This window comes from Bos indicus, chromosome 8, assembly GCF_029378745.1.
Source record: "Bos indicus isolate NIAB-ARS_2022 breed Sahiwal x Tharparkar chromosome 8, NIAB-ARS_B.indTharparkar_mat_pri_1.0, whole genome shotgun sequence".
Classification (NCBI taxonomy): domain Eukaryota; kingdom Metazoa; phylum Chordata; class Mammalia; order Artiodactyla; family Bovidae; genus Bos; species Bos indicus.
In genome coordinates this window covers 65,202,231-65,218,318 of record NC_091767.1, presented here as the reverse complement: position 1 = coordinate 65,218,318, position 16,088 = coordinate 65,202,231, and the positions used below count along the sequence as shown (strand labels likewise).

The following is a 16,088-nucleotide window of genomic DNA, read 5'->3' as shown; positions in this document are numbered from 1 at the left end:
GCTCTGTCACTGCAGAAAGGTCTTTTGAATAGCACTGCTTTGCAGTGAGTTAGGTTCTGTGCTAGACTGTGGGAATACAGAGATAAACATGACTGACAAGGCAAATACTTCGCTCCTGGTGGGGTTGAGAGATGGTAAACAAATAGATGATGTCCATCATGTCATCATTAGGAAGAAAGATGAAAGTGGGATGAGAGAGAACATGTAATGAAACTGCAGGGAGGAGACTGTTAAATAGGTGGTCGGGAAATGCCTTCTTAACATCTGCATGTCACTGAATGAAGAGAAGGAGCAAGTCGTGTGAAGACCTGTGGGAAGAACCTTCTAGGCACAGGGAGCAGCAAGTGCAAAACCCTGAAGTGAGAACAAATTTGACATATTTGAGGAATGGCAGCAAGGCCTATGCAAGTGAGGTACTGGGGCAGTGGTGGATGATGAGGGGGGAAGTGACAGCAGCCACATCGTGTGGTACCTTGTGGTCTGTGGTAAAGAGTTATAATTTTAACCTCAGTGTGGTGAAAAGACATTGGAGGGTTTTGAGCAGAGGAGTGGCATGATCTAAATTATGTTTGTTTAACTTTAATATGTCAGATTTACAAATAAAACAGTAACAAACTCCCATGTCCTCATTCTCCAGCTCTAGCAAAACTGGGGCCCAACTGAGATCATTGATCCCATGGATGACCTGTCCTTCCTTTATATACATTGTCTCCTTTATCCTTTCCTGTAATATTTTGAAGTGTGATTTATGTTTTAAAAGATCACCCTGGCTGCTGTGTAGAGAATTAAGTTTAGTGGGGCAAGAGGAAAAACATGAGGACCACTGGGAGACTGAAACAGTAATCTTAAGTGAGAGGTAATGGTGGCTTGGAGTCGAACGGTAGCTAGTGGTTGAAGTGATGAGAGGCAGCTGGATTCTGGTGAAAGCAGCGGGAATGCTGGTGTACATAGTTAAGAGGAGCAGGAGTGATGCCCTATGGTCCAAATGATGGTGTGACTACCCCTAGGAGAGTTCAGTTTACTCATGGTAAATTTAAGATGCCTATTAGAGGTCCAGGAGGAGTTGTCAAGTACACGTTTTTAGGTCAAGAAAAAGAGAAGAACCTAGTGAAGGTAACTAAGGAGATGTGCTGCAATAGCTAGCTATTGATTTATGGTCTGAGTTTGGCCTCCAGTTTTGCTAGAGCTGGAGCTATTGTAGCATCTCATGTCCAATATCCCAAGCAACCCCTCAGTCACTGGCACACTGCGATGATTGGTCCTCTGGATAGCAGGAAATCAGTGTTTCAGGTAGGAGAACATGATACATTGAAGAATCCTGCTGAAGAATTTTAGACAAGTACATTGATTGGTGAAGGTGTTACATGCCTTTAACGAGCAGTAGAATTTCTAGAGAATATAGTTACTCTTAAATGGAACACTAGGTAGAAGATTTTCTTGTATATTTTATAAATATTGTATTAGCAGTTTAAATTCAGAATTGTATTAAATCTTACTTACTTTCTCCCTTTTTTCTCCTTTTAAGTAGATGAAATGCATGTAAAAATAAAAGCACCAAAAAGAACTGTGGGTGAACATTGGATGGCCTAACAGTTTATTCAGATTTTAAAATTTATTTACATATTATATCATTAGCAGAAGATGTATTATAAGGGTAAATTTGTGAGTGAATATTGACAAGTTTTTGTTTCTGCTTAAAGTCTTATTTGCTATTTTAAGTTATTGTTTCTTATGGATTTTCTAATCTGTGCTTATTTTACTAGGAGTCATGGCTTCGAAAGAATTACCTTATTGATTTCAAACACCATTTTATGAGTAATTTTCCATATGCCTTAAAAGAAATAACCAAGCAAAAAAGGAAAGAGACAAATAAAAGGTATTGCCATTCTCTTCCACTGTTTAACCTGACATTTTCAGAAAACAGTCTTAAACTGAACTTTGTACACTGTGAGGTGTTTTTATCTAGACTTTGTGAAGTAAAGATAAAAGCTGTAGTATCTGATCTTAAACAAGTCACTTTAAGCCCTGGACTTCCAATTCTCCTTTTATTTTTATTTTTAATCTGTAAAGTGAATGTTTTGTGCTAAATGAGGGTCAGCTATCAAATTGTATAGATAAGAATTTAATAAAAATTTGCTAAGAGTGGATAGTTTATTTGTGAGAGGCACTGTGTAATTACTGAATCTTTGAGAGCATAACATCACTAGTTTCTGCTCTCATTTATATACACAAGGAAGCATAATGTAACTGTTATCGGTATCCTGATGGAAGAGGGATGATTGGAGAAAAGTAGTTCTCTTTTGTAAAATAAGTGGAAAGAACGAATTACGGATGAAGTTTCACTGGAAAAGTGGAAGCCTGAAAGTTATTTGTAATGATTACTTGAAGTAAGAGCTGCTGCTGCTGGTGCTAAGTCACTTCAGCCGTGTCTGACTCTGTGCGACCCAGTAGACGGTAGCCCACTAGGCTCCTCTGTCCCTGGGATTCTCCAGGCAAGAATGCTGGAGTGGGTTGCCATTTCCTTCTCCGATGCATGAAAGTGAAAAGTGAAAGTGAAGTCGCTTGGTCGTGCCCGACTCTTAGCGACCCCATGGACTGCAGCCCATCAGGCTCCTCCGTCCATGGGATTTTCCAGGCAAGAGTCCTGGAGTGGGGTGCCATTGCCTTCTCTGGAAGTAAGAGCAGATAAACGTAAAAACAAATTACCCAATAAAATTTGACAAGCAGATACAAGTTAGAAAACTCAAGGTGTAATCCCCAAATGAGCAAACACTTGAACAGATGTTAAAGACTGTCAGAAGGTTGTTAAATTTATCAAAAGGAAGAATCAGTGAGGAGAATAAATGAGGCTCTTTGGGCAGAGTTCACAGGATATGCTCAGAAGTGAAAAGTATGTTGTAGGCAGATAAACTTGATTCATTCACTAAAGTTTTTTGGTCTCTCACTGTAAGTAAAGATGTCCTAAGGTATACTCTTTGATCTCTTAAATGATTTCATAAATTTCAAAAATAAATACAAAATCTTAAAATTGATAAAAATGAGTGTCAGATTCCAGTCATGAGATGGAAATCATACCAGTGATTTTCACAGAGAATTTAATACAAATGGTTTTTAACTAGGTATTAAACTAGGTATTTCCTAGTTTAATGGAAAATGGAAACTAGGTATTTCCCCTTCACAGTGGGAAGACAAAAGGGAACAGTAAGGTACTGTAGAGGTGGACCTGCAGGAAGCGGCCCCTGCATCTTGACTGGGAGAAGAAAGAGAAGAGGGCAAGTAGCTGGAAGGAAAGGCTGTCTGGAGCCCAAACTCAGACCTCTAGGGAGGGGTTTGCACTCAGCTGAGACTAATGTCTTTGAGATCAGGAGAGGGGCCCAGTGGGATAGGGGTACAGGATTCAGCAAAGGGGGTTGTGGCTGGCTGGTGCTGGTGTTCCAGGGGCATGATGATGCTGGTTCTGTGTCAGGAAAATACAGACTGGAACCAACTCTGGCTACTAGAATGAACTGCTGCTGGCCTGAAGAGTGGTTGGGTTGCACTGGTGGCAAAAGGAAGCCAAAAATAGGAGTAGGAAGCAACCAGAAAGTGTGTTTTCCTCCTACAGCTTTCCAGTCTCAAGTACCCCCTTTGCTTCCCAGGTGGCTCGTGGTAGAGAACCCTGCCAATGCAGGGGGACAGATTTCGATGCCTCGGTTGGTAAGATCTGCTGGAGAAGGAAATGGCTACCCACTCTAGTATTCTTGCCTGGGATATCCCATGGACAGAGTAGCCTGGCGGGCTGCAGTCCACAGAGTTGCAAAAGAGTCTGACACAGCTTAGTGACTAAACAATAACAAGTACTTTATTGGCAGAGCCTAACAAGAAGCAAACTGTAAAGGAAAAAATGTGGCTCACTCCCAGGATCACAAAGTAAGAGTGTGGAAGGGTGGTTTTAAGGCTGAGAAACAAAAGCTCAATAACTAGCAGGAAGAAAAATAAATCTACATATTTAACACAAGACATATTTAAGTGTCATTAGAACTTTATAATTAAGAAATGCTATAGGAATTCATAGGAGGAGACAGATCCTTGTTAGGATAAACAGACAAAGCAGTGTTGGAGAATAGTGTTTTAACATGAATGTGATTTTAGCACGCGGGAGTGAAGTGGGGATGATTGCAGTAATGGAAGGAGATATTATAGGGTATTAGAAAGCCATAGAATGGCGTAATGGAGAACACGGGACAGACTTGGATCAAATCGGTTTCTACTGATGACTAACCTAATGCTGAGAGTCATTTTTTGTCTCTGACCCTCATTTCCCTTTCATCCTTGATCCTTTTGGCATTGAAGACTATTGGTTGGATCAAAACCATGTTTTAGGACCATTAATTTAGAGTTTCTGGAGTTGGAGGTGACAGAACCAAATAGGGAGATAGTTTCTTGAGCAAGTAAGTCGTTAGGGTTTGTTTCCTCCAGATACAGTTATCTTATTAACACAGAAGTTTTTAATCAGGTGCACGGATAAGCTTCAGAATATCCTTCAACACGTGAATATATGTGTTTTTTATGTTGTCAAGTAAGTTTTCAGATATAATTTTCATCAAAATGAGATTAAATAAAAGGATGTTTGGAATTTGGTAGACCATTAAATGTAAGTAAACTAAGATCATGGCATCTGGTCCCATCACTTCATGGGAAATAGATGGGGAAACAGTGGAAACAGTGTCAGACTTTATTTTGGGGGGCTCCAAAATCACTACAGATGGTGATTCCAGCCATGAAATTAAAAGACGCTTACTCCTTGGGAGATCTGGGTTCAATCCCTGGGTCAGGAAGATCCCCTGAAGAAGGAAATGGCAACCCACTCCAGTTCTTGCCTGGAGAATCCCGTGGACAGAGGAGCCTGGTAGGTTACAGTTCACGGGGTCACAAGGAGTCGGGCATGACTGAGCTACTTCACTTATGCTTTCACTACTCCTTGGAAGGAAAGTTATGACCAACCTAGATAGCGTATTAAAAAGCAGAGACATTACTTTGCCAACAAAGGTCTGTCTAGTCAAGGCTATGGTTTTTCCAGTGGTCACATATGGATGTGAGAGTTGGACAGTGAAGAAAGCTGAGTGCCGGAGAATTGATGCTTTTGAACTGTGGTGTTGGAGAAGACTCTTGAGAGTCCCTTGGACTGCAAGGAAATCCAACCAGTCCATCCTAAAGGAGATCAGTCCTGGGTATTCATTGGAAGGACTGTTGCTGAAGCTGAAACTCCAATACTTTGGCCACCTCATGCGAAGAGTTGACTCATTGGAAAAGACCCTGATGCTGGGAGGGATTAGGGGCAGGAGGAGAAGGGGACGACAGAGGATGAGATGGCTGGATGGCATCGCCGACTTGATGGACATGAGTTTGGGTAAACTCCGGGAGTTGGTGAGGGACAGGGAGGCCTGGTGTGCCGAGATTCATGGAGTGGCGAAGAGTCGGACACGACTGAGTGAACTGAACTGAAGCTACTCAAGAACATATGGGTGTACTGTCATTATTCACTTTATTGGACACTTAATATGTTGAAGGCACTTAGGAAAAAGAGTGTAGGGTAATAAGAGTATATCAGTATAATAAGGAGCTGGTCCTGCTCTTTCATGGGGGGCATAAGTCCTGGGAGGGCTGCCTACCTAGGGAGTAATTTGTGCCAAGATATAAAAGGTGAAAAGGGAATTACCTATGAAGAGACTGAGGTGGTGAAATTGTGGAATTTTTAACAAAAGTGGATTGACAGTACTGTCATAAATTTCCCCAGTGATTTGAGGGTCCGCAGGCTGCTCTTGTACTTCCATAAGGAAGTGCATTGAGTATTTTGCAGATAGCCTTTGGAGGCTGTCTACTAAATTCACAAGTTAAAGTTAGAGGATCCAATGTGGCCTAGGCCAGTGGTTTTCAATTTTGACCTGATGTCTAGATTTTTTTAATCTTGGGTTGAACTGTGGAGTTACAAAAGATATTATTTTCATTGTGGTAAAATGTCCATAGCATAAAATTTAGCATTTTAACCATTTTTTAAAGTGTACTGATCGGTGGCATTAAGTACATTCACATTTTTCACGTTACCAAACTGAAACTCAGTACACATTAAATAATACCTTCCTTCCTCTTCTCCCCCAGGTACTGGGAACTGCTGTTGCACTTCTTCCTTTATTAATTTGACTGTTTTAGGTACCACATTTCAGTAGAAACTTAAATATTGTTTTGTGTCCGGCTTACCTTCACTTAGCGTGGTATCTTTAACGTTTATTCATGTTGTGGCACTACTAGCATTTCATTCCCTTTTTTTTTTTTAATGGAGTTTATTTTTTAGAGCAATTTTAGATTCATAGTAAAATTGAACAGAAAGTATGGGTCCTCATATACTCCTTCCCCTGTGGACGCATAGCCTCCCTCACTGGCAGCATCCCACACCAGAGCTGTATATTTGTTGTAAAATACGAACTTGACACATCATTTATACTCAGAGTCTTTGGTTTATGTTAGGGTTCAGTCTTGGCATTGTACAGTCTGAGTTTTGTGTAAGACAACGGTGTCATACGTGGTGTTTTCACTGTCCTAGAAGCAAGTTGCCCTCAAATATGCAAGCTCTGCATCTATGGATTCAGAAAACCACAATTCATAAACATGATACACCATCTGCACTTGGTTGAATATGTGGATGCAGAACGGTCTGGAGGGCTAACAGTATTCTTCACCACCATGCATTCACAGTTTAAAAGAACATGCCAGTTTCACTTAAAATTCTTCTTAATGAAGTAGTAAAAGTTACTGATCTTATTAAGTCACAATCCTTGAAAACACATATTTTTAATATTCTGTGTGGTGAAATGGGAAGTGTGCCTGAAGTGTTTTGGCTGCATACCAAAGAATGATGGTTGTCTCAAGGAAGTGTCATTCTGTTCGTCATTCTGTCCATTTTCTGTGATGGGCATGATTTTAATTTGAATGATTAACTGTGGTTATTCAGACTTGGGTATTTGCAGATGTTTTCTCAGAAATGAATAAAGTAAGCCTATCAGTTCCAGGAAAATAGTGTCCATGCTAGAGATAAAATTTGAACTTTCAAGCACAAATTAATATTTTGGGAGAACTTGTATCCACCATCTGAGTTTTATCTGTATATCCTACTTTTTTGCTCTTCATTTTTTTCATCTCTCTTCATTAGGCTTATTTAGAAGCTGCTAGAGGGTTTACACACACAGAAATACATATATATATATATATAATGAAGGAGAATATATGTATTCTCCTTTATTTCCAAGGACTGTTTTAACAGAGCACAGTACTTGGGTTTGGCAGTTTGCTTGTTTGAACATACTGACAGTAACACTTCGCGCTCTTCTTGATTTCCACTGCTGTTAGGAAGTCAGCTATGAGTCTGAACTATTGCTACTTTATAAAAGTTACTCCCTCCCCCCATAAGACTTTTATCCATGTCTTTTATTTTCTGCAATTTGACAATGATGTATCCAGGTGTGGTTTTCCTTTTTATTGATTTTCCTTGGAATTCAGCGAGCTGCTTAAATCTGAGATGTTGAATGAAGTGTCTAAACACATCTGAAAAATCTCATCTTTAAAAAAAAATTAGTGCCGTTTTTCTCCTTCCTTTTAGAGTCTAATTGAATGTGTATAAGACCCACTTCCTGATTTTTCTGTTTCTCTTTATCTCATTCAAACATACATTTGTTGAATTTGTTTTGTTTTTATTTTTCAGTTCTAGAGTTTCTGTCCAGTTATTCAGCACTGTTTGTGGAAAAGACTATTGATTCTATTTTGGATTGCTTCTGCTCCTTTGTCTAGAATCATCAGTTGACTGTACTTGCAGGCCTATCTTGGGGTTCTTGCATTAACCTATGTTTGTCTGTCCGTTCACCAGTACCATACTGTCTTGAGTACTGTAGTACAGTCAGTCTTGAAATGGAGTGGTGTGAGTCCTCCAACACTGTTCCGCTTCAGTCTCATATGGGGCAGTCTAGTGTTTGCCTTTGTGTATGAACTTCAGAAATCAATTTGTTGATAACTCTAAAGCTGGGGTTTTGATTAGAATTGTGTTGAATCTATAGATCTAGTTGGGAAAAACTGTTGTGTTACTGAGATGATGCATAACTGGGACTGTTTTATGTAAGAGCTCTTTTTACTTCTAGTTCACCTTACTCTGGAAGGGAAAGCCCTTAAGGGTCCAGCTTGAAGTGAGGATAATATACCAGAGTCCCCGTGTTTGTCCGGCTCTGGGGTTTGACTTTTCCCTGTGAGGCTTCCAAAAGGTTACTTCAGTTTTCCAGCCTTTTTGTTGGAATTGGCAGCAGCCCTTGGAACTTGAGTGCTATGGTCTTGCTTTATTTTGGGGACCCAGCAATTGTTCATCATCTTGTTACCTCTTGAATGCTTTTGAGTTGTTAAAAACTATTTCATCCAGCTTTTAAAGTTATTTTCAGGAAGGGAATCAGTTCTAATTTCCTCCTCTATCATTGCTGAAAATGGTTTTTCCCAGTTTTCTGCCTCCCTCATAGAATTGGTGGTCAGTGTATTTAGACTTTAAAATTTTGTGTAAATTCTTGGAGGAGCAGGATGAATTCTCCCAACTTTTGGATGTCTGTTGACACCTTCCAGACAGTAATAGGTTATACTGCTTAAGATAAACTTAAGTAGATCTTCAAAAGCTCTACCTGTGGTGAAGAAATGTTGCAGTTGAGTTTTTGTGTGGTTCGTATAAAATGTGCCTTGGTTTTGGACACTGAACAGTTGGGCAAAGAACCTACCAGTAGTTTTGGGTTTGTAGTATATAGATTGCTAGTCATCTGTCCCAGTTTTCATTCATTCTTTCTCTTTGTGATAGAATTCCCAGTTTTTTGCTGGGCATTTGCTTTGCTGTGCTATGCTTACTCACTCATGTGCCGACCCTTTGCGACCCCATGGACTGTAGTTTGCCAGGCTCCTCTGTCCATGAGGATTCTCCAGGCAATACTGGAGTGAGTTGCCATGCCCTTCTCGAGGGGATATTCCCAACCCAGGGATGGAACCCAGGTCTCCCACATTGCAGGTGTATTCTTTACCAACTGAGGTCCCAGGGAAACCCACGAATACTGGAGTGGGTGGCCTATGCCTTCTCCAGGGGATCTTCCCAACCCAGGAATCGAACTGGGGTCTCCTGCATTGCAGGCGGATTCTTTACCAGCTGAGCTAAAAGCTCACATACATGTATGTGTTTAAGCAGACTTCAGATCCAGCTAATTTTATTCTTCCTATACATCCCCTTTTCTCCTAGTCTGTACCAGCATTGTTTCTTGCGCTTGTCACGTCTTGCCTGTGTTGCTCAAATAGACATACAACTACTTCTTTGTTTAGAGTCTCATAACTGATTTTTTCTTTTTCATCAGCAGAAATGAAAGAACTTCTCAACCATGTTACTCCTGTGCTTGCAGAATTGATTTTAGTGTCCTTAGCTTTCAACTCTTTGTGATCTGGTCCCATTTGTCATTCTCAACCCTACATTTGATACCCTAATAACACCAAATATTAAAAAGGTCCCTTCCCTTGTATTTGTGATGCGTTACTACTGTGTCCTTTCTCATACCTAATCCAGGGTTAACTTTTTCTTTTAAAATAAGTTAGTTTCAGGTATTTTTTTAGTTTAATCAACTTTGGTGTTTCTGAACATGGAAATAAATAGGTTCTGCTGTTGAATGCAGTGTAGCCTGGAATCTGCACTGTGTTTATATAGTGTTTATGTATCTAGTGGTTTATATCCTAAGTTGCAAATTTTGTTTTGTTAAGATAATCTATTAGAACCTTTTTTTTGAAATTTCTTTCAAGCTTTGAAAGAAATGTGTTTTATATGGCTAGGAAAAAGTGATTTTAATATGTGAGTCATAAAATTAAGTTGTTTCAGAATCGGGCTTATCTAAACCAGTCTCCTGTTTCACACATAAGGAAATTGTGGCCAGGAGAAATTAGTGATTCTGTTAAGTCAAAATTAGTTAGAAGCAGAATCAAGGTCTATTGTGAGTTTCATCTGCTTAAAATCTTCAAGTGTGTTGAAGTTTTCAAGTGTTCTTATCCCCCCATTACATACAGGATTACCAATTCAAGGGCCTGTATTTTTTGTGTGAATAGCAACTTGGGTAATGAACTGAGCAGTATGCATTCTTAATTTATGCCTTAACAACCCTGATTCTGTAATGAATGGTTTACTTACAGTCGATTTTATATACCTACCTTCTTGGCAATTCATTCTGGGAGGAATGAAGTGAAAGTGAAGTCACTTAGTGGTGTCCGACTCTTTGTGACCCCGTGGACTGTATGTAACCTGCCAGGCTCCTCCATCCATGGGATTTTCCAGATAAGAATACTGGAGTGGGTTGCCATTTCCTTCTCCAGGGGATCTTCCTAACCCAGGGATCGAACCCGGGTCTCCCGCATTGCAGGCAGACTCTTTACCCTTTGAGCTACCAGGGAATCTGGGAGGAATAGTTAAGTATTTAAGTGAAGCAGGCATGGTAGATACAACACGTAACAGTTATGTGTGTCTTTGTTTTTAGCATCAAGCATTGCACGATTCTCTCGAATAATGTAGATCATCTTTTACTGAATTTAACGCTGTCTGATATCATGGTCTCCCTGGCAAATGCCTCAACTTTGCAGAAGGATTCCAGTTGGATAGAAAGGATAAGGAAATTTGTAACAGAAACCCTTGAAGATGGCTCTAGGCTAAATAGTAAGCAGCTGAACAGATTGCTTGGAGTCTCCTGGAGGTTAATGCAGATACAGCCGAACAGAGGTAGGTGTTAATGCTTTGTCCTTATTTACGAGAGGAGCTCTTACGCATGCTATTAATATTTAGAGTCTAGCTTTGAGTTCATAACTGTCAAACATTTCACATAGTCATTTACGTTCAAGCCATAAAAGGTAGCTAGCATAATCATGAAGGAATATCTCCTTGAACCCTGATGGCTGAGAAGACCCCTTTTTAAGTGGGTAGGTCCACTTTGAACCAGATGGGTAGGTTTTCTACTAGATTACATAGTTGGAGGGAAAGGAGGTAAGTTTTATTAAGAGGAAGTGACACTGAGCCTAAGGCTGAAGAAATACTCTTTTCTGATCTAATTTGACTAGAAATTGATCCTTATCTCTTTACCTTTCTTGTAACTTGAAGTTATGTTGCATTAAGTCAGTTTTTAGTGTGACTTACTAATTCTTTTCATTCATAACAGAACTTTCCTGGTTGGTTCCTGGCTTATCTACCTTTCTAGTATTCTGTTGTTGTCCTTTCCTAGGTTTGTTGTCTCTTAGGAAAATTTGTACTGCTGGTTTGACTTTTGTATTAGGCCATTGATGTAGGATTTTGATGGTAGTCGTCAGTTTGTGGCTAAAATCTGCTTTGTCATAGGAACAAGGTGCTTCTGTGCTTTTTAGAGAAGAATTATGGTGCTGGTGAAGAAACATTTTGACTCACATGCAGTTGTTTTCTCTTGTTTTTAGAGGCTACAGAGTCTCTCATAAAGGCAGTTTATACATTGTATCAGCAGAGAGGCCTTCTCATTCCAGTTCGGACTTTGTTACTGAAGTTTTTCAGTAAAATCTATCAAAAAGAAGAACTGAGAGCTTACAGAATCCGGTACAGTCCCCTTTGTTATTTTGCTTTTCTTTTTCTTACCAGGTTACTTTGTAATCTGTATAATAAGATGATAGAGTGATTAAATCTTCGGAGAAATTCTCTCTCTCTATCCTTTTTGCTTTCATTAAAAAAAAATTTTTTTTTATAAAGAGGCGTACATAATAGTTCCAGTAACCTTTATACACATAACTGAGAAGGTACAAGTCTCTTTGAGCATGTATTTCCACTTGTCTGCTTAACGGCTAAAGGACAATTGGAACCACCTGTAGCTGCCTCAGCTTTTTCTTTTGCTTCCCATTAAAATTATGGAGGTTTAACCTCTGGCCCTTAGTGACTATTGGGACATATGGTATAAGAATGAGGGCAGTAGAAGAGGAGAGGTGTACAATAGGTGAAGGAGATTAAAAGGTACAAACTTAAAGTAAATAAGCCATGGGGATATAATATACAGCATAAAGAATATGACCAGTAATACTACAGTAACTTTTATTAGGACGGGTGGTTACTAGACTTGTGACCATTTGCAATGTGTACAGTTGTCAGATTATTATGTGATATATACCTGAAACTAACATAATACTGTGTGTCAAAAATGTTTCAATAAATTTTTAAAAAATGGGAGTATTTTAAAGTGAAAAAGTTCCTGGCTTAGTTGGGTGCTGTCTGGTGACATAGATACACAAAGAGTAGAACTAAGGAATCAGTTTTTAGATACGGTGAGTTTGAGGTTTATTTGAGATAGTCTGGAAGAGATGTTTGGGTGAAAGATAAGAGATTCGGGATACCTCAGCATACATAGGTAGTTATTAGGACATATTCGAGTCTTTACTGTGAGTCAGGTGCTTTTCTTAATTTTTCAGTAATTCTCATACTTTGATGTAGGTATGTTGGTTTCTGCCTTATAGAAGGAAGCTTAGGTTAAATAAGTTGGTGAGTGTCATGCTGCTGAAGGGCAGCCAGACTGAGACTTAAGTTCAGGTCTGTTAGACTCCAAAGGTCATGTGTAAATCACTCTTGGGGGATGGCAAAAGTGATTGCTGTGTCCGAGATGAGACATTAGAGAGTTAGCAAGTATATGAAAGAACTGAAATAACACAAGTTTGAAGCCACTTAATGTGGGGCACCCTATACTGAGTGCATCAGTGACTTAATATAGTAAAATAATTATTACAAATTAGTATAAATAGTTCGCAAGAAGTTAAGTAGAGTCTGTGTCCTTTAAGATAAAATTACAATTTACATAGTGCCCCAAATTACATAAACTTTTAAAATACAGTGCCTTAGAGAATGCTATAGCTGAATAAATGATGCCAGCCATCTTATAGGCTTTCAAATGTTTAAATAAATGTGGTGTATTTCCCTTGTCTTTGATGGCCTTAGATACCGTAGTAAAGTGTTATCACGTTGGTTGGCTGGTTTACCACTGCAGCTTGCTCATCTCGGCTCCCGAAACCCTGAACTTTCAACACAGCTTATTGACATTATTCATACTGCTGCAGCCCGAGCAAATAAAGAGCTGCTCAAAAGTTTACAAGTTACTGCTCTCCGAATCTATGGTAAGAGTTTTGTTTACCTATGTAAGTAGTAATCTGCCTACCCCAGCTTAGGAACGATGTTTCAAAGGGGGGATCTTTAGGTTTTACTTTTCCTTCAAATTATACATTAATTATACCATGGTAAAATGAACAAAATACCAAACAGTAAATTCATTTTCAATAGCATTACTTAATACAATAGTTTTAGAAAATAAAAGGTTGTAGATGTTTCTTCAAATCTTAAATTGTCTTTTAAGCCATGAAACTCACAAATTCAAAACTAATCAGGTATTTTTACAGAATTCTTTTGGAACTTTGATGGCACTTTTTACTTATTTAATCATTATCAATATCTCGTATGGCTTTCATATATTAATTTTTTATTCACCCCTGAAACGTTTTCATTCTTTAAGCAAAAATATCAATGAAAACATACTGACATATATACATATGTATAATTAGTATTTATTATCAGGACACAATTCATACACCATAGAATTGGCCATTTTACACTGTGCAATTCATTAATTTTTACCATATTCCCAAGATTGTGCAATAGTCACTATTATCTTACTCCAGAATATTTTTTTTTATCACCTCAGAAAGAAACTCTCCCATTAGTCATCCGTCCCTATTTCCTCACTTCTTCCTTCCTCAGCTCCTGGCAACCACTGCTCACCATTTCTGTCTCTTTGTATTTGCCTGTTTTGGTCATTTCTTATAGATGAAATTGTATAATGTGGATCTTTTCAGTCTGGCTTCTTTGACTTAGCATACTGTTTTTAGGATTCATTCATGCTGTAGCATATATGAGTACTGTATTTCTTTTTAATGCTGAGTAACATTCCATTGTTGAAGACACACCACTTTATATTTATCCATTTATTAGGTGACGAACATAGGTTTGTGTCTACCTTTTGTGTGTGGTATTATAAAATCTGTATTTTTTAGTATTGTTTATATGTAGGGGCGTGTGTGTATACTCAAAGAAGTCTTTGGTTTTAAATTAGGTTGATATTATAATTGTCCCTGTTTGGCAATAGTGCTTGTTTTTTTTTTTTTTTTTTTACTGTTTTGCTTTGTTTCTGATTCCTTTAACTCCATCAGTTTTTATTTCACATAACACATTTGAATGTTATGAAATTGAGTGTTAAATGTTATCTTTAAATAATGATTGTATTTAGTCTTTTACTCTAGGCAGTACCTTAAGCCACACATATATGCTTTTTGATAAAACTTTTTTCCATGTAATTGATATGTTAGAATTCAGCATAGCACAGTGAAAACAATCAGTCTGCCTTATTAATTCTTGTTTGTATATCTTTTAAAATTTAACTTGTCTTCCTACCTCACTAGATCCACAAGAAGGCACTGTGGTGGTTCTCCCAGCAGAGTCTCAGCAGCTTTTGGTCCAGCTTGTGTATTTTCTACCCAGTCTGCCTGCTGACTTGCTTTCACGGTTAAGTCGCTGCTGTATTATGGGAAGACTCAGTGCAGATTTGGCTGCCATGCTTATCGGGATACTGCACATGAGGTAGCATGCTGAAGTGAGCTGTATTTCAAGTGTATAATCTTCTCCCTCACCCTTCCCCTGTCACTGGCAGTTTATGAACTGACTTTTAAAAATAATACCGCCCCACCCTTCGTTTGCTCTTAAAACAGCAGTTAAAATTGTTGGTTATTACTGATAGAGGAAGTTCTCTGGAGGAAGACTGCTCCGGGTTGTTTGTTCAGTGGTTTGCATTGTCATGGTTTCAGTCACTAAGTTCATGGGCTGTAGCCCACCAGGTTCCTCTGTCCGTGGGATTTTCCAGGCAAGAATACTGGAATGGGTTGCCATTTCTTTTTCCAGGGGATCTTCCTGACCCAGGGATTGAACTGTTGTTCTCCTGCACCCCAGGTGGATTCTTTACCGCTGAGCCATAAGGTAGAAACATACGTGATTTGTGTAGGTGGATTGAAACAAGGGTTAAAATGATCAGAAGCCATAGTAAGGATTCAGTGGCAGATGAGAGTGCTGTGCTTTTAAACTTTTGGTGTTATGAAATTGTAATACAGGTCTTCCTTTTTGGAAAGGGGCTCAGTTTAATACAGGTGGTGAAATAAAAGCTTGCGGACTCAGACAAGGAATCATTGAAATATCTTTGGGTGGGTGTGTGTGTGGTAAAATACACATAACATAAAACTTACCATCTTAACCAGTTTTAGGTATACAGTTAGAACTGTTTGGGGGCATTAAGTACATTCACACTGTTGTACAGCTGCTACCACTCTTCATCTCCAGTACTTGTCATCATTCCAGACTGAAACTCTACTGATTATTTCCCCTTCTCCCAGCCCTTGTTTACCACTATTTTGTCTTCGTGATTTTGATATATTCATCTGTCAATGGATACTTGGTTGTTCTGCCTTTTGGCTATTATGAATAATGCCACTGTAAACATTGGTGTGCAGATGCCTCTTTGAATCCTTTTAATTCTTTTGGCTGTATACCCAGAAGTAGAATTGCTGGATCATATGTTAATTTTCTGTTTAATTTTTCGAGGAACTACTTTCCAGAGTGTGACTGTACCGTTTTACCCTCAAAGGTCTTAGAACTAATAGTGTTTAATGTTGCGAGTATTCAAAGTATCCTATAAAATTTAATGTTTGTATCAGGCATAGTACTTTTGTATTCAGTCGTTTGTTACTGATTGTGGCTCAAGGCCAGGGTCTGATAGGTTTAGGCAGGAATTGAATCTGGGCTGTAGCTGGCTTCTTGTACAGATCCTCTGTCCCAATTAAACAGAAAAACCCCATTCCAGTACTCTTGCCTGGAAAATCCCATGGACGGAGGAGCCTGGTAGGCTGCAGTCCATGCGGTCACTAAGGGTCGGACACGACTGAGCGACTTCACTTTCACTTTTCACTTTCATGCG

The 16,088-nt window shown here is 39.0% G+C and overlaps 1 protein-coding gene across 3 annotated transcripts in view; it reads left to right on the top strand.

The window, feature by feature from the left end:
• The window catches only part of TEX10 (testis expressed 10), a 46,509-nt gene that overhangs the window by 9,236 nt on the left and 21,185 nt on the right, over nucleotides 1-16,088 (top strand). For all 3 annotated transcript variants that reach the window (XR_002181292.2, XM_019966279.2, XM_019966278.2), the window contains exons 5-9: nucleotides 1,764-1,876; nucleotides 10,560-10,798; nucleotides 11,500-11,635; nucleotides 13,016-13,191; nucleotides 14,527-14,704. Coding sequence is in view for 2 of the 3 variants with exons in the window: in XM_019966279.2 (XP_019821838.2) it covers nucleotides 1,764-1,876; nucleotides 10,560-10,798; nucleotides 11,500-11,635; nucleotides 13,016-13,191; nucleotides 14,527-14,704 (842 nt within the window). In the remaining variant the exon portion in view is untranslated. The remainder of the gene's footprint in view (nucleotides 1-1,763; nucleotides 1,877-10,559; nucleotides 10,799-11,499; nucleotides 11,636-13,015; nucleotides 13,192-14,526; nucleotides 14,705-16,088) is intronic.